The 25784-nt window shown below is 37.0% G+C and overlaps 1 protein-coding gene across 1 annotated transcript in view; it reads right to left on the minus strand.

Moving 5' to 3' along the window:
* Positions 1–25784, minus strand: part of LOC115223464 — a 332103-nt gene that overhangs the window by 45518 nt on the left and 260801 nt on the right. Inside the window, exons 31-38 of the mRNA XM_029794052.2 lie at positions 25689–25776; positions 21495–21652; positions 16677–16853; positions 11046–11169; positions 9020–9070; positions 7993–8134; positions 6380–6533; positions 3977–4191 (exon numbers count right to left, since the gene is read on the minus strand). Of these exons, the coding sequence (XP_029649912.1) occupies positions 3977–4191; positions 6380–6533; positions 7993–8134; positions 9020–9070; positions 11046–11169; positions 16677–16853; positions 21495–21652; positions 25689–25776 (1109 nt within the window). The remainder of the gene's footprint in view (positions 1–3976; positions 4192–6379; positions 6534–7992; positions 8135–9019; positions 9071–11045; positions 11170–16676; positions 16854–21494; positions 21653–25688; positions 25777–25784) is intronic.

Here is a 25784-nt window from a genome sequence, read left to right on the forward strand (position 1 = left end):
TGGAAGTGCATTGTAACCAGGGGTGTATAACAGCATCTAGTCTGGTCGGTGCTGTGATACTGTGATATCCATATACCATATTTTCCAGCATACAAACTGAATTATTCAATAAAATTTACAGCCCCAAAAAGGTAGGTTAGCTTATATGCCAAAACAACTTTTTGGAGGAACAAAAATTCCATCTGAAATGCAACAGGATTTGGGAAGATAGCAACAATGTTTCAATATTTACCACTAAGAAAGGAATGTTCTCAAGAAAATTTAGCAAATGCCAGAACGTAAGTGAACAAGACAAATGGAAAGATACAAAATATAAATTAATTTCATTTGTCTTGCTCGCTTACGTTCTGGCGTTTGCTAAATTTTCTTGAGAACATTCCTTTCTTAGTGGTAAGCCCATAGCGGATCTTCTAGCATAATGGATGTCCACTTACAGGTTATCCCCCTTATATATATTGCATTAAGAGATGTATGTGTATGTCACAAAGGAGAGTAATCCACAATAAGTTGAGTAGTAGTAGTGATGCTGGTGGTGGTGATGGTGGCCGTCGTCACTGTCATCATTATTGTTGTAGTAGTAGTAGTGGTAGGCATGGCTTAGTGGTGAGGATATTGCACTTATGATCGCGAGATCATGGTTTTAGTTCCTAGACTGGCTGGTGCATTGTGTTCTTGAGCAAAACACTTCATCTCACTTTGCTCTGCTATCACATTGACCCCTGACATGGGACCCACTGTGCACCTCTGCAGGGCAATGTCAATTCGAATGTGGGAGGGAGCTAATATATGGCACATACATTTGATCACTCTAAACAAATCATTTGTGCAGGTCGTTCAGCAAAAGCTGAACACTCACACATAAGTAGCAGCAGCAGCAGCAGCAGCAGCAGTAGTAGTAGTAGTAGTAGTAGTAGTAGTAGTAGTAGTAGTAGCAGCAGTAGTAGTAGTAACTGTGATAGTATACGACAAGCAAGGGATGCTAGCATGAGATAGAAATGAGTGTTAAAATAATAATGATAAATATACTGTAATATTATAGGTGCAGGTGAGGCTGTGTGGTAAGAAGTTTGCTTCTCAATCACTTGGTTCCAAGTTCAGTCCCATTGCACAGCACCTTGGGCAAGTGTCTTCTACTATGGCCCTGGCGAACTAAAATCTTATGAGTGGACTTGGTAGTCAGAAAGTGAAAGAAGCCCATCGTACACTGTGTGTGTGTGTGTGTGTTTGTGTTTGTCTTGCCCCTTTCACAGTAGTAGTTTGCTTGTGTCACTACCACTTAGTGGTTCAGCAAAAGAGACTAATAGAACAAGCACCAGTGTCTAAGAAGACTAAGTACTGGAGTCAATTCATTCGATGAAAAATATTCGAGGACAGTGCCCCAGTATGGCCACAGTCCAATAACTAAAAGCAAGTAAAAGATGAAAGATAAAAGATAAATTTTATCGACTATAAAATCGTTAAGACTACATGCAAAATATTTTGATTAACAATGATTTATCAGGCATCTCTTTAAATCTTTTTGAAAGAAATTGGCAATGATAAAATATTGCACTAAACTCTATCTTGAAAGAAAATTAGTCAAAAACGGACATCAAAATTTTCTTTATGTCTTTCCATTGTATTTACTTTATGTTCAATAAGGATTATAGACATTAAAAAAAAAAAATTCTTTTAAATTTCATTTCTAGTCCTTTTCGGTTTTTTTTTTTTTTTTTTTTTTTGCTAGAAAGAGATTTTAATATCTAAACTGCTGTTGATGATAATCGAGAACTGTTTCATTTATTTGTAGATTAAAACTATCATTCTCCCTCAACTCACACCTTTTGCTTTACATTTTCAAGAATTATGCTTCATTAACTTCCATCAAGTTAGTTTTTCTTTTCAGATCCAAAACTGGCTGTCACTGACCCCACCCTACAACCACCACTGTCACCACCATTATTATTTTTATTATCATCATTATTATTCCCAGTTAGGATATTCTATACTCCTCAATCATTTATAAATATTTTGCTATTACTATGGCAGTCACATATAGTATTTTTATGTTGTTCTATTGTTGAGCCCATTTTATCATTATTATTATTATTATTCAGTAGTTTTATTTTTATAGCGTGCTTTCACTTCACTTCACACAGAGTGCAGCTCTGTGTGCCTTGGGTATGTGCTGTGATTTGTTGTGATGCTCTGATTGTTACTGTATTGAAAGTGTTTATTATTATTATTATCATTATTATTATTATTATTATTATTATTATTATTATTATTATTATTATTACTATCATCATCATCAGGCATAGGAGTGGCTGTGTGGTAAGTAGCTTGCTTACGAATCACAATGGTTTTGGGTTCAGTCCCACTGTGTGGCACCTTGGGCAAGTGTTTTCTACTATAGCCTCGAGCCGACCAAAGCCTTGTGAGTGGATTTGGTAGACGGAAACTGAAAGAAGCCTGTCGTAAATATGTATATGTATATATATATATATATATATATATATATATATATGTATGTATGTATGTGTGTGTATATGTTTGTATCTGTGTTTGTCCCCCCCAACATCGCTTGACAACTGATGCTGGTGTATTTACATCCCCATAACTTAGTGATTCAGCAAAAAAAGACCGATAGAATAAGAACTAGGCTTATAAAGAATAAGTACTCGAGTAAAGGCAGTGCTCCAGCATGGCCACAGTCAAATGACTGAAACAAGGAAAGAGTATTATCATCATCATCATCATTATTTTTTTGTTTTGTTTCAGGTAGTTATTTTAATCAGCTTGAGATCTTGTATTAGAATGATGATAAAAGATGTCCATTTAGATATCTTCTATAAGGTGCTAAACTAAGAGAAAAGAAAAAGACGAACTTCATAATTCTTCTATAGCAAATGAAAGTTGCGATGTATCATTAAAACATGATTGCAAAGCAGATAACTTATTTAGAAAGCAAACTGCTTTGGCGCTGCTCTACAAATCACCCATACCCAGATAAAACTGGTTATTTAAGTGATAGAGTGTTTTATTATTCAAGGAATGACACCACCTGAACAGCAACACCAGTGGAGGCACAATGGCCCAATGGTTAGGGCAGCGGACTCATGGTCGGAGGATCATGGTTTCGATTCCCAGACTGGGCATTGTGTGTGTTTATTGAGCAAAAACACCTAAAAGTCCATGAGGCTCCAGCAGGGGGTGGTGGCGACTCCTGTTGTACTCTTTCTTCCTGTTTCTCGTCCCCGACTTCCTACGCAACCGCTGAGCCTGGATGCGCATTCATCCATCTGTCGATGCTCTCGGTGTCGGGGGTTGACCTGCTTTCTCTTCTGCGAGTCTTATGAATAGCAAAAGACCACGTTTTGGACTTCTCCCATCTTGCGAGCTCTGGGATGAAGACCGTTCACTCAACAGCTACAGCAACAGCAACACCATACAAGTGATGTAGTTTGTTTGCAATCTTCTGCGAAAATTGTGCCAGGCAATTGGGAAATATTACCCAACTTGGAAACAAGTGTGGGTTGGCAACAAGAAGGACATCTGACCATAAAGCAATCTGCCTCAAAAATATTCTCTCTGGCCCATGTAAGTATGAAAAAATGGGTGTTAACTGATGATAAACATATGGTGTGAAACCTGGACACTTTTTGGAAATATATAAAATGGTTGCAATACTTCCATTAGACAAAGCTGAAAAGAAGAAGAAGGAGGAGGAGGTGGAGAAGAAGAAGAAGAAGAAGGAGAGGAGGAGGAGGGAGGAGGAGGGAGGAGGTAGAGAAGAAGGGGGAGGAGGAGGTGGTGGTGGAGGGGGAGGAGGTGGAGAAGAAGAAGAAGAAGAAGAAGAAGAAGAAGAAGAAGGAGAAGGAGGTGCAGAAGTAGAAGAAGAAGAAGAAGGAGAAGGAGGTGCAGAAGAAGAAGAAGAAGAAGAAGAAGGGGGATGTGGCAGCATAAGCAATGAGTACATTGGAGATAAAGTACTTACTTTGACATATTTTTGCATTGACTTGTATCAATTTTTTCACAGAATGGCCGATTCATCCAAGAGGATGCACGTTTTCCTTCCCAAAGTTTTGATGGCAAAAATGTTCTGAGCCTGACAGAATCAGATTTTGAGAGATTTGTCAAAAATTCAGTACCAGTCAAAATTTCGACATCTCTTATTCGAGAACGATATTCTTCAATATATTTCCTGGGCCTCTAAAACAGAAATATTTTGGGAGCAGAAAGAGAAATATTTAAAGGTTTTAATACATAATAAATGAATAAAGAATTTTTAAAATGCTGTATTAATGACCAAAAGAGTACAATTACAAATGTCACTGGCCAAAATGGGGTTTCTCCAAAGAGTCACTGGAGTAACGTTCCTCAACAGGGTATGAAGCTTGGAAATCAAGGAATCTCTCTATGCTGAGCCATCACTTCTTCGTATAAAGAGATCACAGCTCTTGTACATCCACATGTGATTAAAATGTTATAAGAAAGAATTACAGAATGGAATCTTGAAGCTGAGCCAGTTGGCAAGAGACCCAGGAGGCGAGCTGGCAGAAACATTAGCACGCCGGGCGAAATGCTTAGTGATGTTTTGTCTGTCTTTATGTTCTGAGTTCAAATTCTGTGAAGGTCGACTTTGCCTTTCATCCTTTTGGAGTTGATAAATTAAGTACCAGTCATGCTCTGGTGTCGATGTAATTGATTTAATCCCTTTGTTTGTCCCCTCTGTGTTTAGCCCTTTGTGGGCAATAAAGAAATAAGAGACCCAGGAGTAAACCAAAAATGAAACGGTTGGATAATATCCATAGCTTCAGTTGGTCACACTTAGAAGCAACTGTGTAGAAGCTTTTTCAATCATCATCATCATCCAGTGTTTTAAATCTGGGTTTTGTCCCCATCAACTGGGGTGGCTGGATCTACCTCAATGCCAAAGCAACTGAGGTAGGCAGGTGCAGCCCACCCCAACCATTCGGCTGGCTGGTGCCCATTCTCCTTTGCTATCATGAGGCTTTTTTGGAGCTGGATTTCCTACAGAGAGCATGCCCTTGCCTACCCCAAACCTCAGTTTCTAGACATGAGTGGTTCCGAGACCAAAGCCTCTACCATGAGTTTTAAGAAATATGGTGGAAAACTAGCTCAGGAAGGCAGGAACGCTATTCCCTAAGACCCCTTTCAGAACACCCTACCTAATAGTTAATACAATATTTAGTACAACACAGTACTATGAGTTGTTGATGGTGCCTGTATGTGGTTGCTCACACTTCAAGTAAAAGCAGTTAAATCTCTTTCATATTACATACCATATCTCCAAAAGGAAAATAAGGTTAGTTAAGTTAAGGTTGATTTGAGGATAAACAATAATAACTTTATGGTATCACAATGCAGAAATTGTTGTAAGCTGCTTTTGTTTCATCCATTGTTTGCCCTGTTTGAGCAAACCTAGAATCAAAGTTGTTCCATTCTTGACCATCTTGTCCTTTTTCAGGTATTGCTTTGTATGACTCCATAGTATAATGTGCCCAAATTTACTTTTTAAGACAGTTGGGTATAATATGAAGGACATTCAGTTGATATTTCTTGCAGATCAAGCAACTGCATAGAGGCATTCTTAGTGGTTGCTAGAATATAGAAATTTTTTTATCTCTTAGTCAGGAGGGAAAGATATACCCATGACCCCTTTCAGTGCCTATGAAGGTAGTGAGCAGGAGAGAAGGAGGAAGTGATCCCCAAACCAGAGAGGAAGCCTGAATGCTTGCTTATATCAGAGTGGACTCCACTAAAGGCACCCAAAGAGCCAGTTGGTGGTGTTAAACTGGGCAATGGATTAATTATATTATCCCCAAATCCAGTGATTATTGCAAATATTTCATAAATTAAATTCTCATGCAAATAACGAGGTGCAGGCATGGTTATGTGGTAAGAAGTTTGCTTCCCAACCACATGATTCCAGGTTCAGTCCCACTGTGTGACACCTTGGGCAAGTATTTTCTACTATAGGATTGGGTTGACCAGAGCCTTGTGAGTGGATTTGGTAGAAATGAGTGCATTGTATACATGTGTGTGTGTGTGTGTGTGCGCGTTCGTGTGTCTGTCATTGTTCCCCACCACTGCTTGACAACCGGTGTTGGTGTGTTTATGTCTCTGTAACTTAGCAGTTCAACCAATGAGTCTGATAGAATAAGTACCATGTTTTAAAAATAATAAAGTCTACTAGGGTTGACTCATCTAACTAAAGATTTTTCAAGGCAGTGCCCCAGCATGGCCACAGTCTAATGACTAAAATAAGAAAAAGAATAAAAGATAATTGCAGTGGTGGGATATGATAACAGTGAGAGATACATATTGTTTTTAACAATTCCAGAATCGAATAAATATGATAGCCTTCAGCACCTACCTTACAACTGGCAGTTTCTTGGGTGTGAGGAAGAATGACTGACATTATTTCAGTATGGTTTCGGCAGTCTTGGAAGTCGCCATCTGATTGGCATTTGCCCAAAATAAGATAAAAATGGCTTGGAACAGAAAAAGTAGTTCTGTTTTCTTCCGATCTGAAATTAGAAAATACATATATATTTTTCTTGAGCCCTATTACTCAAAGCTGTTACCTGGTTTCCATGGCATGTATGCGACTGAGATAATATCATTCCCCTTGAACAGGATGCCATTCTGTTGTAGTGTTGAGGGGAGGGAACAAGTTAACCCTTTTGATATCAACCCGGCTGAAACCAGCTCTGGCTCTGAGTACAAATGTCTTGTTTTCATAAATTTTGAATTAGAATCTTCCACCAAACCTTAGTCACAATTTATGTTCCTAACACAAGCTTAATGATAACTAAGTTATTTTACTAAATCCTTTTGTTATATTTAAAATTAATTGAAAGAAACACAGAGCATCTCAAAATAAATGCAGTAATGAAAGGGTTAATTACATCGACTGGTATTTTATTTTATCAACCCAGCCATAGAAACATTGCCAGATCAGACTGGGCCTGGTGAAGCCTTCTGGCTTCCCAGACCCCAGTTGCACAGTCCAACCCATGCCAGCATGGAAAGCGGACGCTAAACGATGATGATGATGATGATGATGAACCCTGAAGGGATGAAAGACAAAATTGATCTTGGTGGGATTTGAACTAAGAACATAAAGACCCAGAAGAAATACTGCATAGCATTTTGTCTGAGGTGTTAATGATAGCCTCCAACCAGATCACTGCTTATATACATAAAAATAACCAAGATTTCTTCCAGAAGAAGTTGACTGAGATAAAGTCTAGAAATTAACGACCTGTAGGGACATTGTATTTTGTTATGCAACCACAATATGCTACAAAGTATATTAAACGTTTTTATAAGTCAATACCATGTTCTACTGTGTTAGCAGTGCTATTAAATCATGTATTATGGTCATCTCTTCAGATTTTCTTCTATAATGATAGCCAACACCTGATTTTATTAACTTTTGTTGCCAAGATCTCATTATTGTTTACATCAGGCATCGTGGATATGAAATATAATAAAATCAGTACTGGCTATAATTTTTACAGAAAATCTGTAGAGATAATCTGAATAATAAAGTATAAAAACTGTCAATTTTCTACTCTCTTTAATCTCTTTTACTCTTTTACTTGTTTCAGTCATGTGATTGTGGCGATGCTGGAGCACTGCCTTTAGTCGAGCAAATTGACCCCAGGTCTTATTCGTTGTAATCTTAGTACTTATTCTATCGGTCACTTTTGCCGAACTGCTAGGTTACCGGGACGTAAACACACTAGCATATATATATATACATACATATATATATATATATATATATAATATATATATATATATATAATATATATATATATATATATTATATATATATATATATATATAGAGAGAGAGAGAGAGAGACAGTTAGTTATATACAAACACACTCACATATTTTATATATAAGTATTAAAGGAAAGTATACTGCATATGGCTAATGAAATAATAACACACTGCAGAGAAAAGCTGACTCCTTACATTTGTCTCGTGGTTGCAACAGTAGCATCATCAACATCTTCACCAACTGTTATGTTCTCAAAAATCGGACCAGCTACAGCATTTATTAATGAATATTTTGTCCTATACTCATTAATTAAATTGTGAATTTCTTTCCAAATTCCTTCAATTGGAGGAAAAAAAAAACAGTGAAAGATTAAATAAAAAGCAACAAGATATTGAAAGCAGTCATTTCAATATCAAAAATAATTAAATTATAAAAGTTTTTACATTGAATTAGTTATATGTAATAAGGGTGTGGGGGTATTAGGAAAACTTCTAATGGCCTGTGGCATTATTTAAGCTCCACATATATGACTGTACCACACTGAAGAGATCTAATGAGACTGAAACAAGCCTGGGGCTGTCACTGTACCTGCCAAATATCTGATTTACTTATTCAAAAGTTTAGCATTTAAACGTGGATGCGCATAGCTTAGTGGTTAGGGTGTCAGCATCATGATCATAAGATTGCGGTTTCGATTCCTGGATCGGGCGACGCATTGTGTTCTTGAGCAAAACACTTAATTTCATGTTGTTCCAGTCCACTCAGCTGGTAAAAGTGAGTAATGCTGTGATGGACTGGTGTTCAGCTGGGGAACACATACGCCATTGAAACCAGGAAACTGGGCCCATGAGCCTGGCTAGGCTTTATAAAGGGCACAGTGGAGGCGCATGGCTTAGTGGTTAGGGCGTCAGCATCATGATCATAAGATTGTGGTTTCGATTCCTGGATCGGGCGACGCGTTGTGCTCTTGAACTTGAATTTGGAATGTAAAACTGGAAGAAACAATTCTGAGCATTTTGTCCAGCAGAGTAACAATTCTGCCAGCTTGTTACAACAATAAAAACAGCGGCAGCAGCAGCAGCAGCAGCAGCAACAACAACAACAACAACAACAGCACCAGGAGCAACAACTTCAAATTTTGGCATAAGGCTAGCAATTTTTAGAGGAAGAAAGCATTAGTTGATTACAGTGACTGTAAAAGGATTGAAGATATTTCCTCACCATTTTTGAATCCTTCAAACATAGGAACAGCAGTCTTCATATAATGTTCATCTACAAAATGGCCAAAGGGATATTTAAGTTAATTACAGCATGGAAAACTCCTGATAATCATTTAAAGACATACACATACTATTACATTAATCTTTAATTCTTTGTTAGTATAACAATCAATTCAACCATTTCATTTTTATTACTATAATCACACATCACTTGTCATGTGACACATGTACTTTAAAACATGCTTTCTTCACTCTAAATATACAGGGTGTCCCAGAAGTTGTGCACCACCCTGGATTTTTAAAAGAATACACCCTTATTGATTTCAGAAACACTTTAGTGAAATTAATCATAATAAATGCTCAAATTGAGAATCCTCTACAATAAAACATGCCGAGAAAATATAATAAAATAAAATGCTTTAATTATTTTAAATGAAAACCAGAATGGTGCGGGACTTCTGGGATACCCTGTATATAATTTGTGGTGCAAGTGTAGCACAGAAACCTTTACATATGTAATGTTATCTAGGAATGCTATCATGTGATAGGACCAAATTGTTGTTTCCACCAAAATGTAGACCAGCTTAGTAAAAACCAAGGAAGCTCAACTCGCCAATCACTAACTGTTTTCTTCTGGGCCTCTTCTGCAGTTAAAAAGCAGAGCAGACAAGAGCTGGCTTTGGCTTGTGGCCTGGTAACATTCTGAATGTACATTAGCATTCTCTCCCTTTGAAGCAACACACACAGACCCCCCCCCCACCAGATACATATACATGTTATCATATAAGTGCAGGTGTGGTTGAATGGTAGGTAAGTTGCTTGCTTTACAAAGCAGCGAACTGGCAGAATTGTTAGCATGCCAGGCGAAATGCTTAGTGGTATTTCGTCTACCGTTACGTTCTGAGTTCAAATTCCGCCAAGGTTGACTTTGCCTTTCATGCTTTCAGGGTCGATAAATTAAGTACCAGTTATGCACTGGGGTCGATGTAATCGAATTAATCCCTTTGTCTGTTCTTGTTTATCCCCTCTATGTTTAGCCCCTTGTGGGCAATAAAGAAATAAGAAGTTTGCTTCCGAACCACATGGTTCTGGGTTCAGTCCCACTGCATTGCACACTGGGCAAGTATCTTCTATTGTAGCCCCATGCCCACCAAACCTTGTGAGTGGATTTGGTAGATGGAAATCGAAAGAAAGCCATTGCATATATCATCATCACCATTATCATTATCATCATAATTTAATGTCTGTTTTTCCATGCAGACATGGGTTGGACTACTGGCATTTGAATAGAATGTCTCAGGAAAGAATTGCAAACTGGCAGTTGATCATGCTTGGAAATCCAATTAGAATGTCTAATGACTGCTGCTTCAAATAGAACCCTATGGAGAAGGTGCCTGAGGACTTTATTCCCATAACCCTCCCAGAAATAATGGGCAAAGAAGACGAGTGATTTATGGATGGATTTTAGCAGGGTTTATTAATTCTCACTATATCCAGAATCTGGCTGAGTGTCAAGTCTGAAATTTCCAGTAAAGTGAGAATATGATCTGAGCAAGTTAATGACTATATGTGAGATCAGAAGATGAATGAGTATTGATGATGTTAGAAGTAGAACTGGGAGTATTACATGTAAGCACTAAGTGGAAGAATGTCCTGTATTCTTATTCTTATTGGAAAGTAGAGGAAGTGGTGAGATTTTAACTGAGGAAATAAGGTCTTACTGACAAGATGATGGAGAATGGCTGAGTGCATCCAACTTGCCACTCTCAGACACATCCAACAAGAAACAGATGTTATAATTGATGGTAATGATGATAACTGCGGTTGCAGTGAAAATGGTGATGGTGGGGATAATGATGACGAAGACAACAGTGATGATGAAAATGACGGTGGTAGTAGTGATAGTGATGATGATGATGATGATGATGATGATGATGACGACGACGACAGCAGAGGTGTTAACAATGATAAGGAGGATGACAATGAAAAGAATTTTCTGAAATTAAAAATAAAAATTAATCACTCACCATCAACGTAAGGTAGAAGGTATCCTGTAGAGATATTTGAAGTATTGCTGTTATATTTGAAGCAATTAGTTGATGAGATGTCTGACTGGGAGAGTGGATGAGGTGGCTTTGTTGTGCTTCTAACCTTTAAAATTTTAATTGTCAAGAAGGAATGAAAATAATATTATTAATAAATAATTATAATTAATGTATAATAATAATAAAAAAGAAAGAAAAATAACAATAATAATAATAATAACAATAAAAAAGAAAGAAAGAAAAAATAATAATAATATTGATGATAATGATAATAATAATAATAATAATAATAATAATAATAATAATAATAATCATAATAATACATTATACTAAAAGACTTCAGACAAAAATCATACCTCCTCATTGATATCACTGTCCCAATCGATGTATCTGTCAAGACCTACCAAAAACTGAGCATGTATAAAGATCTTGAAATAGAATTTGGCAAAATATGGAACCTCAAAGCTAAAACAATACCTATTGTTATAGGTAACCTAGGACTGATAGCAAAAGGGGCTGACTGCTATCTAGCTCAGATACCAGGAAATTCCAAAATGGTAGAAATTCAAAGGGTAGTGCTCATGGGAACTGCCCATATCCTACGTAAAATACTGTCTATGTAATCTCAAATTTTAAAACAAACTCATTATTTTCTTATGTTTCCTTAAACATTCTCTTGAATAATTTGTGTTAAACCAAATATATGACACCCTAGGTATAACACCAACATGAACTTCTAACTTGTTGTCTCTTGAGGTCTCTGGGTGAGACTTGGAGTCAACTTGTACGAATACAAAGGAAAAGTCAAACAAAATAATAATAATAATTCTTTCTATTATTGGCACAAAATCTGAAATTTTTTTGGGAGGTGGGAGTGGCTAGTCGAGTACATTGGCCTCAGTACTCAATTAGTATTTATTTTATTGACCCCACCACAACTAAACTCTTCAAGGTGGTGCCCCAGACTGGCCACAATCTATTGACTGAAACAAGTAAAAGATAAACAATACAAACATAACATTAGTTAACTTTGAGAAAACATATGTTGATATGAATTACAGTTATAATTCTTTTATTATTATTTTTCTTGAAATATAAGATACAAAACCATTTTTCTTTGAAGTTCTTACATCACATATAAAACTACACGGACCAAATATCTTTCAATCAACATCAAAATATATATAAATGTGTGTGTGTGTGGTGTGTATACTTACATATATACCACACACACCTACATACATACATACATACAATATATATATATATATATATATATATATAAATATATAGATATATATATAAATATATAAATACATATAAATATATATATATATATACACTCTTATATAAATATATATATGTATATATATATATATATAAGAATGAATGTTTTTATATATAATGAACGTGAAATACAGGAAGGGACGAACACGGAACACAGACAAATCATTCGAAGCCTTCAATCTTCAGTCAGACACCGAATCATCATAGCAAATTTCGGCTGTTCAATTCTGATATTTGCTCCAACTCGGCCAGCCCCAAGAAAAAAAACTAAGCTGTAAGCATTAGATTTCTTGGTAGAAGACAGGAATGTGAACGCGCAAGACGGATGTGAATACAAGAGACGAAAACGAAATTGAAAACAGTAATGAAAAAACAAAATATATATAACGGTGGTTGTCATACGACTTTAGACCAAATGAGACAAAACAACAACAACATAGCAGCTGGCGTAGAAATAATTACCGTTTCGGTAGCGGGGACACATGTTGGTCGAGATACGAAGGCCAACAGAATGGTTGAAGAAGCAGCAGGTCGCAGGAGAGAGAGAAAGAGAGACAGAGAGAGAGGGAATCAAAGAGGGTGGAAGGCAGGGGACAGAATCAGTGACCAGAGAGAAGGGAAAGAAGGAAAGAAGGGATTAAGGAGGATGGGAGGAAGAGAGGGGAAGAATCGGAGGCGCAAAAAGTTTTGGTGAAGAAGCAATGGCGGGTAGTAAAAGACAGTGTGTATAGAAGTCGTTGCAGGGTTTAAAATTGGACAACACCGGGGGGGGTGCACGTAACGCCGCAATAATATAGAAATGAATTTTTATATATAATGAACGTGAAATACAGGAAGGGAGGAACACGGAACACAGACAAATCATTCGAAGCCTTCATACTCTTTTACTCTTTTACTTGTTTCAGTCATTTGAATGCGGCCATGCTGGAGCACCGCCTTTAATCGAGCAACTTGACCCCGGAACGTATTCTTTTTTGTAAGCCCAGTACTTATTCTATCGGTCTCTTTTGCCGAACCGCTAAGTAACGGGGACATAGACACACCACCATCGGTTGTCAAGCAATGCTAGGGGGACAAACACAAACACACAAACATACACACGCATATATATATATATATACATATATACGACGGGCTTCTTTCAGTTTCCGTCTACCAAATCCACTGACAAGGCTTTGGTCAGCTCGAGGCTATAGTAGAAGACACTTGCCCAAGGTGCCACGCAGTGGGACTGAACCCGGAACCATGTGGTTGGTAAACAAGCTACTTACCACACAGCCACTCCTGCGCCTATATATAAAATATAAATAAAATCACAATAGATAAATAAATAGATATACATATATATATATAAATAAATATAAATAAATCAATAAATATATATAGATATATATATATATATATATTTATATATATATAAATATATATTTATATAAATAAATAAATAAATAAATATGTATATATATATATAATTATATATATATGTATAGAGCAAGTATAGTTTCTGAGAAAGATAGTTCCATTCTAAATATATTTTTAAAGAATTTCCGACTGTTCATTATTTTTTTTTATAAATATATGAATAAATAAAAAAAAGAAAAGAAATAAATTCCAGAACTATGTCTGATAAAAGGACATCTAAACGATAAAAATGATTTAACGCTATATTTTAGAATCTGAAATGTAAACACACACACACACACACACACACACACACAAGCACACACACATACGCACACACACATGAGTGTACACATTTTGGCTCATGTGTTGTTACGTGATTATGATGCTCTCTTCCTAACTACTTGATGTCAGGTTCAATCTCACTGATTAGTACCTTGGGCAAGTGTCTACTATCACCTTGGGGTAACCAATGCCACATGAATCGATTTGGTAGATGGAAACTGAAAGAAGTCTGTGTGTGTACTTATAAGTATGTATGTATGTGTGTCTGTGAGAGAGAGAAATATAGAGAGTGTGTGTGTGTGTGTGAGAGAGAGAGCGAGAGTGTGTGAGTGAGTGTGTGTGTATGTGTGTGTGTGTGTGTGTGTGTGTGTGTATATCCACCATGACATCACAAGACAATTGTAAATGAGTGTCCCTGTCATACCAGAGGTGTAATTATGTTTCTAATCTTCTGTAAAATTATGTCTGGTCATGAAGAAATATTGGCTTCAAGTTATGACACAAGGCCAACAACTTCAAGGGTGGGGTGGGGTCAAGTTGATTACATCGACCCCAGTGCTCAACTAGTACCTAATTTTTTGACCCTGAAAGGATGAAAGGCAAAGTCAACCTCGACAGAATTTGAACTCAGAACGTAAAGACAGAGAAAATCCTGCTAAGCATTTTACCTGGCATGGTAATGGTTCTGCCATCTTGCCACCTTAGAGGTCATGAAGAAATATTAGCTTGCGAGGCAGTGAGCTGACAGAAACGTTAGCACGCCGGATGAAATGCTTAGCGGTATTTCGTCTGTCTCTACGTTCTGAGTTCAAATTCTACTGAGGTTGACTTTGCCTTTCATCCTTTCAGGGTCGATAAATTAAGTACCAGTTACGCTACTGGGGTCGATCTAATCGACTTAATCCCTTTGTCTGTCCTTGTTTGTCCCCTCTGTGTTTAGCCCCTTGTGGGCTATAAAGAAATATGAAATATTAGTTTGCAGGAGTGGCTGTGTGGTAAGTAGCTTGCTTACCAGCCACATGGTTCCGGGTTCAGTCCCACTGCATGGCACCTTGGGCAAGTGTCTTCTACAATAGCCTTGGGCCGACCAAAGCCTTGTGAGTGGATTTGGTAGACGGAAACTGAAAGAAGCCTGTCGTATATATGTATATATATGTATGTATGTGTATATCTTTGTGTGTCTGTGTTTGACCCCGCAACATCGCTTGACAACTGATGCTGGTGTGTTTACATCTCCGTAACTTAGCAGTTTGGCAAGAGAGAACGATAGAATAAGTACTAGGTTTACAAAGAATAAGTCCTGGTGTCGATTTGTTTGACTGAAGGTGGTGCTCCAGCATGGCCACAGTCAAATGACTGAAACTAATAAAAGAGTTAGAAATGGGTGAGAAAATTGGTGACAGCATGGGCATCTGACCATAAGAATGCTACTTCAACAAATTCCATCTGATGGACGGGAAGCATGATGATGGCAATGATGATGATGATGATGATGATGATGATGAATCATGTACAAATTTGGGTCAAGTAGAGAAATCGGAATATTGGTGCCTTTGCATAAAAACAGCAAATCTGGCTATGGCTTACAAAAGAATAAAATGCAAAGAGACAAGATGAATCAACTGATCTGCTTTATGTTGTAGAAGCTCTATTTATGCATGTGTGCTTGTGTGTGTATGTTTATGTGTGTATGTGTGTGTGTATGTGTGTGTGTGTGTGTGTGTGTAAAAGCATGTGTGTATAATGTGAGACACCGTTGCTTACCAAATTATAATCAGCATTATGGAATGGATCCACTGATAAGGATGACAGAGATTATTGAGGATTCTGCATGTTGGAATGGCTTCGTGTTATCTTTTGCAGTTCTATAGGAACAGACTTATTGGCAGCAAATTAACAGAGTCGTTAGAATGTTGGATAGAATGTCTTGCAATATTCATACCAACCCTCAGCACTCCGAGTTCAAATCCCACCAAAGTCAGCTTTGCTACTTGTCCTTTTGGGGGTCAAGTACTATGTATGGGTCAAGTACTACAGTGTATCATGGCATGGCTGTGTGATTGAGAAGCTTGCTTTCCAACCACATGGTTCTGGGTTCAATCCCACTGTATGGATGGCATCTTAAATGAATGTCTTCTACTGTAGCTCTGGGCCAACCAAAGCCTTTTCAGTGGATGTGGCAGAAGGAAACTGGACGAAACCCATTGTGTGTGTGTGTGTGTATGAGTGAGTGTGTGTGAGTGTGTGTGTGTGTGTGAGTGTGTGTGTGTGTGTGTGTGTGAGTGTGTGTGTGTGTGTGGTGTGTGTGTGTGTGTGTTGGTGTGTTGGTGTCTCCTTGTTTTGACATTGCATGATTGTTCTGAGTTTTACCATCAAATAAGTGGCATCCTTAGTTTCCAGTCTTCCACAAAAACATGTCCAGCCAAAGGAGAAATATTACCTTGCTTGGAAACAGGTGAGAGTTGGTGGGATGAAGAGCAACAGGCTCCAGAAAATCTGCCTCAACAAATTCTGTGTGACCCATGCAAGCATGCAAAAGAGGACATTAAATTATGAGGATGATGATGATGATGATGATGTATACAGACTTGAGTATATAAAGAAAAAGGGGAAGAAAAAAAGAAACAATGTAAAACATACCTTTTTCATTGTAGAAGAGACCCACTTTGGCATTTGCAATTCAGAATCAAATGCAAAGACAAAAGATTTGGAAAATTGAAGGCAATTTTTTCCAGAATGTTCTTCTAAATATGGGAGACCAAACGGTAAATGCTCATTGAAAGTATCCACATAAATCTGTGGTTCATTTGAAAGTAACTGTAAAAAAAGGAAACTCAAAGTAATCAAACATAAAAAGCAATTCAAATTAAGGTGTGTTTGCTTTGTAAAATGTTTTAGTATGATCTACTTGCCTAAGGGTGTGTCATGCTGATGATTTCAAACAGGGACAAATGGTGCTATATATATATATATATATATATAATATATATATATATATATATATAGGTCCCGGGTTGAGTCGGGGTTAACCACAGTAAATAGGTACTCAATACATAGCAGAGTAAATAATTTATTTTATAGAAGGAGCTTCTACAGGACTAAGAACTATATTATATATATATATCACCATTCACCCCGTTACTGACCAGGCTATCAGATGTGCTACACATTGCTTGTCACAATGTGCTTCACATTGTTTTAAGCCTTCAATGACGCCCCCCACCCCTGGCTAAGTGAGCAGGCCACAGAAAAAGAGTGAGAAAAAGTTGTCACGAAAGAGTACAGCAGGGATCGCCACCATCCAAAGCGTTGTGGAACTTTAGGTGTCGCTCATAAACCTCACACTCACAACGCCTGGTCTGGAGATCGAAAACCACGAACCTACGACTGCGAGTCCGCTGACCTAACCATTGGGCCGTTGCACCTCCATAAATATATATATATATATACACATATATATATATATATATACTATATATATATATTAATATATAACATATATATATTATATTAATACATATATAATATATATATATATATACAATATATATATTAATATATAATATATATATAATATACATATATAATATATATACATATATATATATATAACATATGTATATATATATATATATATATATAATACAATATATATATATATATATCCATATTATACATATATATAATATACATATATATATCATCATCATCATCATCATCGTTTAACGTCCGTTCTCCATGCTAGCATGGTTGGACGGTTCGACCGGGATCTGGGGAAGCCAAAGGCTGCACCAGGCTCCAGTCCTTATCTGGCAGTGTTTCTACAGCTGGATGCCCTTCCTAACCGCCAACCACTTCTCCGTAGTGTAGTGGGTGCTTTTTACGTCCACCTGCACAGGTGCCAGGCGAGGCTGGTAACGGCCACGGTCAGATTGGTGTATTTTATGTGCCACCGGCACGGAAGCCAGACGAGGCGGTGCTGGCATCGGCCACGAGTCGGATGGTGCTTTTTACGTACCACCCAGACCAGGGATCCTGGCTGGTTCAATTCGATTTCGATTTTGCTTGCCCCAACATGTCTTCGCAAGCAAGGGGTTTGGCATGGGTGCCTGTTGTATGGTCAGATTGGTGCATTTTACGTGCCACCGGCACGGAAGCCAGTGGAGGCGGCACTGGCATCGGCCACGAGTCGGATAGTGCTTTTTTACGTACCACCATACCAGGGAACCTGGCTGGTTCGATTCGATTTCGCTTGCCCCAACATGTCCTTCGCAAGCAAGGGGGTTGGCATGGGTGCCTGTCGTACGGTCAGATTGGTGTATTTTACGTGCCACCGGCACAGAAGCCAGTGGAGGCGGCGCTGGCATCGGCCATGAGTCGGATAGTGCGTTTTACGTACCACCAGACCAGGGATCCTGGCTGGTTCAATTCGATTTGACTTCGATTTCGATTTCGCTTGCCCCAACATGTCTTCGCAAGCAAAGGGGAGTTGGCATGGGTGCCTGTCGTCGGATGAGGTTCTATATACGACTTTCGCTTGCCTCAACAGGTCTTTGTGTCCAAGGGAGGAAAGCATTCATAAGTGGGCTGGGCTCACTTGTCCTGCCTGGTCTTCTCACGTACAGAATATTTCCAAAGGTCTCGGTCGCTGGTCATTTCCTCAGTGAGGCCTAAAGTTCGAAGGTCGTGCTTCACCCACCTCGTCCCAGGTTTTCCTGGGTCTAACTCTTCCACGGGTTCCCTCAACTGCTAAGTATGTGGCACTTTCTCACACACCTGCTTTCAATCCTTTCTCGCCACATGACCATACCGCGCGCAATCGTCTCTCTTGCACACCACAACTGATGCCTCTTAGTACAACATTTCTCTCAAGGTGCTAACGCTCTGTCGAGTATGTACACTGACATTACACATCCATCGGAGCATACTGGCTTCATTCCTCACGAGCTTACGCATGTCCTCGGGGCAGTCACGGCCCATGTTTCACTGCCATGTAGCATGCTGTTCGTACACACGCATCATACAGTCTGCCTTTTACTCTGAGCGAGAGGCCTTTAGTCACCAGCAGAGGTAAGAGCTCCCTAAACTTTGCCCAGGCTATTCTTATTCTAGCAGTTACACTTTCAGCTTCATCAGCGCACCCACCCCCACTACTGACTTGGTCACCTAGTAACGGAAGCTATCAACTACTCCTAGTTTTTTTCCCTTGGAAAGTGACTGAAGTTAGTTTCTGCAGATTTTCGGAGGTTAATGCTCCTGAGCATCTGCCACATACAAAAACTATCTTCCCAGTTAGCCTACCTTTGACATTGCTGCACCCTATTGTCCATAGCTTACACTGGTACATCTTATAGAGTTTCTACCTACACCTTTTCTACAGATCGAGCAGGGCCATATATATATATATATACATATATATACATATATATACATATATATACATATATTATATATATATATACATATTATATATATAATATACATATATATATATATATATATCTTATATATATTATAGCATATATCTAATATAATACATATATATATATATATATATATATATATAATATATATATATATATATATATATATATATATACATATATATATAATATCCATATATATATATTATTATATATTATATATATACTATATATATATATATATATATATATATATATATATATATATATATATATATAATATATATATATATATATATATATATATAATATATATATATATATATAGTTAATCCAAACAAGAAAACACAGAAAAACACACACCACACGACCGACGCGAGGACATGGAACAATAAAAGTATTATTTGACGCTCAGAAGAAGGGAGCTCTTCATCGGAAACAAAGGAGAAGGAAAGATCCCAAGAAGGGAAGACAGAGGAAAAAAATTTTTTTGCTGGTGGTGCTCAAGAGATATATATATATATATATATAGAGTTACCTGTAACTAACGAATACTTAAGATCTTTGGCACAGGTAATAAAATATATTGAATATGCAATTCTGTGCACCTCCTTTGTTACTCTTTGATCTAAAATTAAAATCTCTAACTGCACCATGATTTATCTAGAACTTCTGCTAAGGCATCATGTTTATACCTGTCTAATTTAAAATCAGTAGTTCAGATTTCAGTTGTTTTTTGTAATTCCTTCAAGTTAAATGAAATTAATACCAGAGCACACGAAAGGGAGGGGGAGAAGTAAAAGGGGGGGGAAGAAGAAAGAGTGATTTTAGTGCAACAGTACTGAGTTGTGTAGATGCTGTCTCATAGTGATCTTATATTTAAGTTGCAGTTGACAAACGATAGTGTCTCTGGATGCCGGCTTTCAATGGGCAACTGGTTCACAGCATTTCTGACAGCAAGAACGACATTAGAGTGCCTATAATTCATTGTTGAATAAATAACTTGAGGAACTTCAAGTTATTTTGCCAAAATGTATATCTTTCATCGCTGAGTATTTTCAAAAAATATATGCACATACATACACACAACACACACACACACACTCTCTCTCTTTTACATGCATGCATCACTGAAACCTTTATCATTCTTCATCTGTTTATTTTCTCTTATTCCTTTCTGCTGAAGAGCATAGGCTTGAAATGTAAAAGATTTTCTCATTTTCCCAAATGTCAAACTATTATACTTGCTTGTTGTTCACACACCTGTCCTCGTCTTTTGTTTTTCTACATATATATGTATATAATTTAGAGAAAAACCACTATTAAACAATTCAATAAAGAAAGATGTTATTCACACCATATAGAAAACATATACTATAAAAAAACCTTATTTTAAATCAATAAAGTACAATAAACAGTAAATAGTAGTAAAAGACTACGCATGTTTCATGGCTATATTTTCAAATAGATAATAATAATAATAATATTAAAATCAATTCGATTCAAAATTAAATGTATATATACATATATATAAATATAATATATATAAATATATATATATATTATGTATGTATGTATGTAGTTGAAAACAGTTAAGAATCCTTACAAATCAAAGTTACAGGTAAAAAGTGAAAGTGGAAGCATTTCAGCTGATATACCCTCTAGCCTTCATCAGGTATCTCAGGGTAATTTCGAACCTGGTTCTCATTCCTGAGTATTTTTCGATGTTGTTATTATTATTATTCAGGCTACTGCCTGGAATCAACCTCAGAATCTTGGGGTTAGTAGCCCATGCTCTTAACCATTACGCCATATGCCCGTGGGCATATGTGTAATGTATATATATATATATATATATATATTATATATATATATATATATATATATATATATATATATATATATATATATATATTATATATATATATATGTATGTATGTATGTCTTTGTTATAGTGCAAGATTTTACTGTGATCTCATAATACTCTGGTTTTATGTGTAGCATTATTTCTAGTGTTTCCCTTGGAAATACTTACTTGGGGGCAAATGTTTGTTTTAGTCACATTGGACCATTGGCACAAAGTATAGTTAGCTTGTTTTGGTGTCTCCTGTGGAAGTGAAGCATTCTTTAGTAATATGGCATTTAGTGCACCCTCAGTACCATTATTTGGAGCTGGTTCAATTTTCAAGAGGTCTGGTAAAAGAAATAATAATAATAATAATAATATAATATAATAATAATAATAATAATAATAATAATAATAATAATAATAATAATAATAAAAAATAATAATAAAAATTCTACTATTTGTTTCTAATATATGCACAAGGCCTGAAATTTGGGAGAGACAGTCAGCCAATTACATTGGCCTCAGTACCGGACTAGTATTTTGTTTTATCAGGTCAGAAGGACAAAAGACAAAGTTGACTGCAGCAAGATTTGAACTCAGAAAATAATGGTACTTGTAGGCTTTTATTTTCCAGTATTCTAATGATTCTGCCAGCCCTGTGCCTTATATTTTCTGCTATAGACAGAAAGCCTGAAATTATGTGGGCATTTGATTACATCGACTCCAGGGCTCAACTGATGCTTTATTTTATCGACTCTGAAAGGATAAAAGACTAAGATGACCTCGGCAGAATTTGAACTCAGAACATAAACAGTCAGAAAGAAATACTGCTAATCATTTTTTGTCTACCATGCTAATGATTCTGTCACCTTGTTGGCTTAATAATAATGATAATAATAATAATAACAATCAGAGATCATGAAGAAAAAAAATGCTTTCTAATTGATGTATTAATACCGGCAGATGACAACGTGTCTCTAAAAGAAATGGAGAAACTCTCAAAATACAAAGACCTGGAAATAGAGGTAACTAGAATGTGGAACCTGAAAACAGAAACAATTCCTATCATAGTAGGTGCATTAGGCATGATAAAAAAATATTCAGACAATACATACAAAACACCAGGACTTACAACACATATAACATACAGAAAATTGCACTACTAGGCACTGCACACATCCTACGCAAAACACTTTCCATACAATAACCATCAGAGCATCACAACAAATCACAGCACATACCCAAGGCACACAGAGCTGCGCTCGGTAGTGAAGTGAAAGCACGCTATAAAAATAAAACTACTGAATAATAATAATAATAATAATAATAATAATAATAATAATAATAATACCCTTTTACTTGTTTCAGTCATTTGACTGCTGCCATGCTGGAGCACCACCTTTAGTTGACCAAATCGACCCCAGGACTTATTCTTTGTAAGCCTAGTACTTATTCTATCGGTCGCTTTTGCCACACCAGCGATGTTGGAGCGATAGATACAGACACACAAACACACGCACACACACATATATACATATAGATATATATGACAGGCTTCTTTCTCTCAAGGCTTTGGTCGGCCCGAGGCTATAGTAGAAGAAACTTGCCCAAGGTGCCACACAGTGGGACTGAACCCGGAACGATGTGGTTGGTAAGCAAGCTACTAACCACACAGCCACTCCTGCACAGTAATAACAACAACAACAACAACAACAATAATAATAATAATTCTTTCTACTATAGAGATAGGGGCCTGAAAGTTTGAGGAATACCTTTGATGGACATGTTAAATGGAAGTTTATGCAGATACAAATGCTGTGGTACAACAATAAACCAGATTTTGTGGGTGGATGACCTCATGTTGTGCACTTCACTGCAGATAATAAGCAACTATAAACATGACTGCAGACAACACATGGATTTACTTGAGAAATTGATAGGAGATTTGGATTAGAAAAATGCACCATGGCAACCTTGGTGAAGGGAAAATTAAGAACATTAATATTGTGATAGATAAAGAAACTGAGATAAGAAAATTATTGCAAACATTGACCTACAAAAATCAATGAATTAGACAATGCAAAACACACACACATACACAACAATGAGAGAGATTAAGGAGGAATTATTTTAGACGTATTAGGTTAATACCTAAAACAGAGCTAAATGTATGTAAGAAATAAGGTATTGGGTATCAATACCCTGCCTGTCTCAATAACAAGTCAGTTATAATTACCTCAATTGGACACTAAATTAATTAGCAGGATGAGACAGAGAAACATGAGAAATAATGGTTTCTTACATGAGTACAAGACAGGCCATTTTGAAGGGAGGGATTAAGTGACATCATTGACCCCACTGTTTGATTGCTGTCTTGTTTTATTGGTCCCAGAAGGATAAAAGAGAAAGTTGTCCATGGTAGGATTTGAACCCGGAATGTGAACAGTCAGAAGAACAAATACTGTGAAGCATTTAAAAAAAATTTCTTATTTCTTTACTGCACACAAGGGGCTAAACACAGAGTGGACAAACAAGGACAGACAAACGGATTAAGTCGATTATATCAACCCCAGTGTGTAACTGGTACTTATTTAATCAACCCCGAAAGGATGAAAGGCAAAGTCAACCTTGGCAGAATTTGAACTCAAAATGTAGTAGCAGACAAAATACTGCTAAGCATTTTGCCCGGCGTGCTAAAATTTCTTCCAGTTCACCACATTATTTTTATGTTATTTCTGATGTTCTAATGGTCCTGACAGCTCACTGCCTAGGCAAACATTTAGAAAAATAACGATGGCATTTGGAATATACAACACAAAATCTGACAGAGAAAGATTGCATTTATTTATCGCAATGCAACTAGAAGACGTTCTTTAAAAGACCAAAAAAACGTCTAGAGAATAATAATAGAAAACTGATATAAATAGCTAAAGAGCATAAAAACGAAACGAAACACAGACTGAAATGACAGATGTCATCGTCGTCGTCGTCATCATCATCATCATCATCATCCTCAATCATCATCATCAATCATCATCATCATCGTTTTAATGTTTACTTTTCCTTGCTTGCCTGGGTTGGATGAATTTATTGAGGCAGGTTTTGCAGGTTTTCTACAGCTGGATGCCCTTCCTGTTGGACGGTTTGACTGGGCACTGGCAAGCCAGAAGGCTGCACCAGGCTTCAATCTGACCTAGCAATATTTCTACAGCTGGATGCCCTTCCTGATGCCAACCACTCTGAGAGTGCAGTGGGTGCTTAAACACTGCACAAGGCTGATACCAAAGTAGTTTTGTCTTGAACCATAATGCAAAACTGTTAATGAATTATCACCAGCAGATTTTTTGGCCAGAGTCCACTACTGAGTTTAGTATCTAAAAAATCTCACAAGAGGAATTAATATAAAATTTGATTGGTGATGAGGACCAGGGAGAAGTATTAACAAAATAATTTCTGTATCTACTTATGTAGACATCACAGCACTAATTTTGCATTAAATCAGTTGTGGCGGATGCCCTCAGGTGAGAAATGGGTTGGTCCACTATTAATAAATAGGTTCTAGAGTGGTTGTGTGGTAAGTAGCTTGCTCACCAACCACATGGTTCTGGGTTCAGTCCCACTGCGTGGCACCTTGGGCAAGTGTCTTCTACTATAGCCTCGGGCTGACCAAAGTCTTGTGAGTGGATTCGGTAGACAGAAACTGAAAGAAGCTCATTGTATATATGTGTATATATATATATATATATATATATATATATATATATGTATATATATATATATATTATGTATAAGTATGTAGGTGTGTGGGTGGTGTGTGTGTGTGTGTGTGTGTGTGTGTATGTTTGTGTGTCTGTGTTTGTCCCCACAACTTTGCTTGACAACTGATGCTGCTGTGTTTATGTCCCTGTAACTTAGTGGTTCGGCAAAAGAGACCGATAGAATAGGTACTAGGCTTACAAAGAATAAGTCCTGGGGTTGATTTGCTCGACTAAAGGCGGTGCTCCAGCATGGCCACAGTCAAATAACTGAAACAAGTAAAAGAGTAAAAGAGTAAAGAGTCAGTTGGCAAAGGTACACCATTCAGACCAGTCCCGTAGAGATGAGAAAATTCGTCATCATCATGGGACATATCAGTGGTGACAAGGGTTTGGACGATATTACCAATGGGGCATACCAAAATCTTAGTACGAAATATTTTCTTTTCATAGTTTTAGCTTTGCCTCATGTATAAGTTGAAACTCCAGTTTCTGCAGTTAAAATCAAGAATAAAATTGAGTGATTTGTAAATGTGTAAATACAGCATTCATTTATTGAAAGGCTGTGATTATTTTCTGTGTCTACATGAATGAAATGATAAAAAATACAAGCCAAGAAACATACCTGCCATCATATTGTATAATTCAATATTATCAAATGGTTCGGTGAGAGTGCTATTCACAAAACTTGGTCCAGAAGCCAGGAAAAAGGCCTGAAAAA

The sequence above is a fragment of the Octopus sinensis genome, linkage group LG23 (assembly GCF_006345805.1).
Source record: "Octopus sinensis linkage group LG23, ASM634580v1, whole genome shotgun sequence".
In the NCBI taxonomy this organism is placed as follows: Eukaryota; Metazoa; Mollusca; class Cephalopoda; order Octopoda; family Octopodidae; genus Octopus; species Octopus sinensis.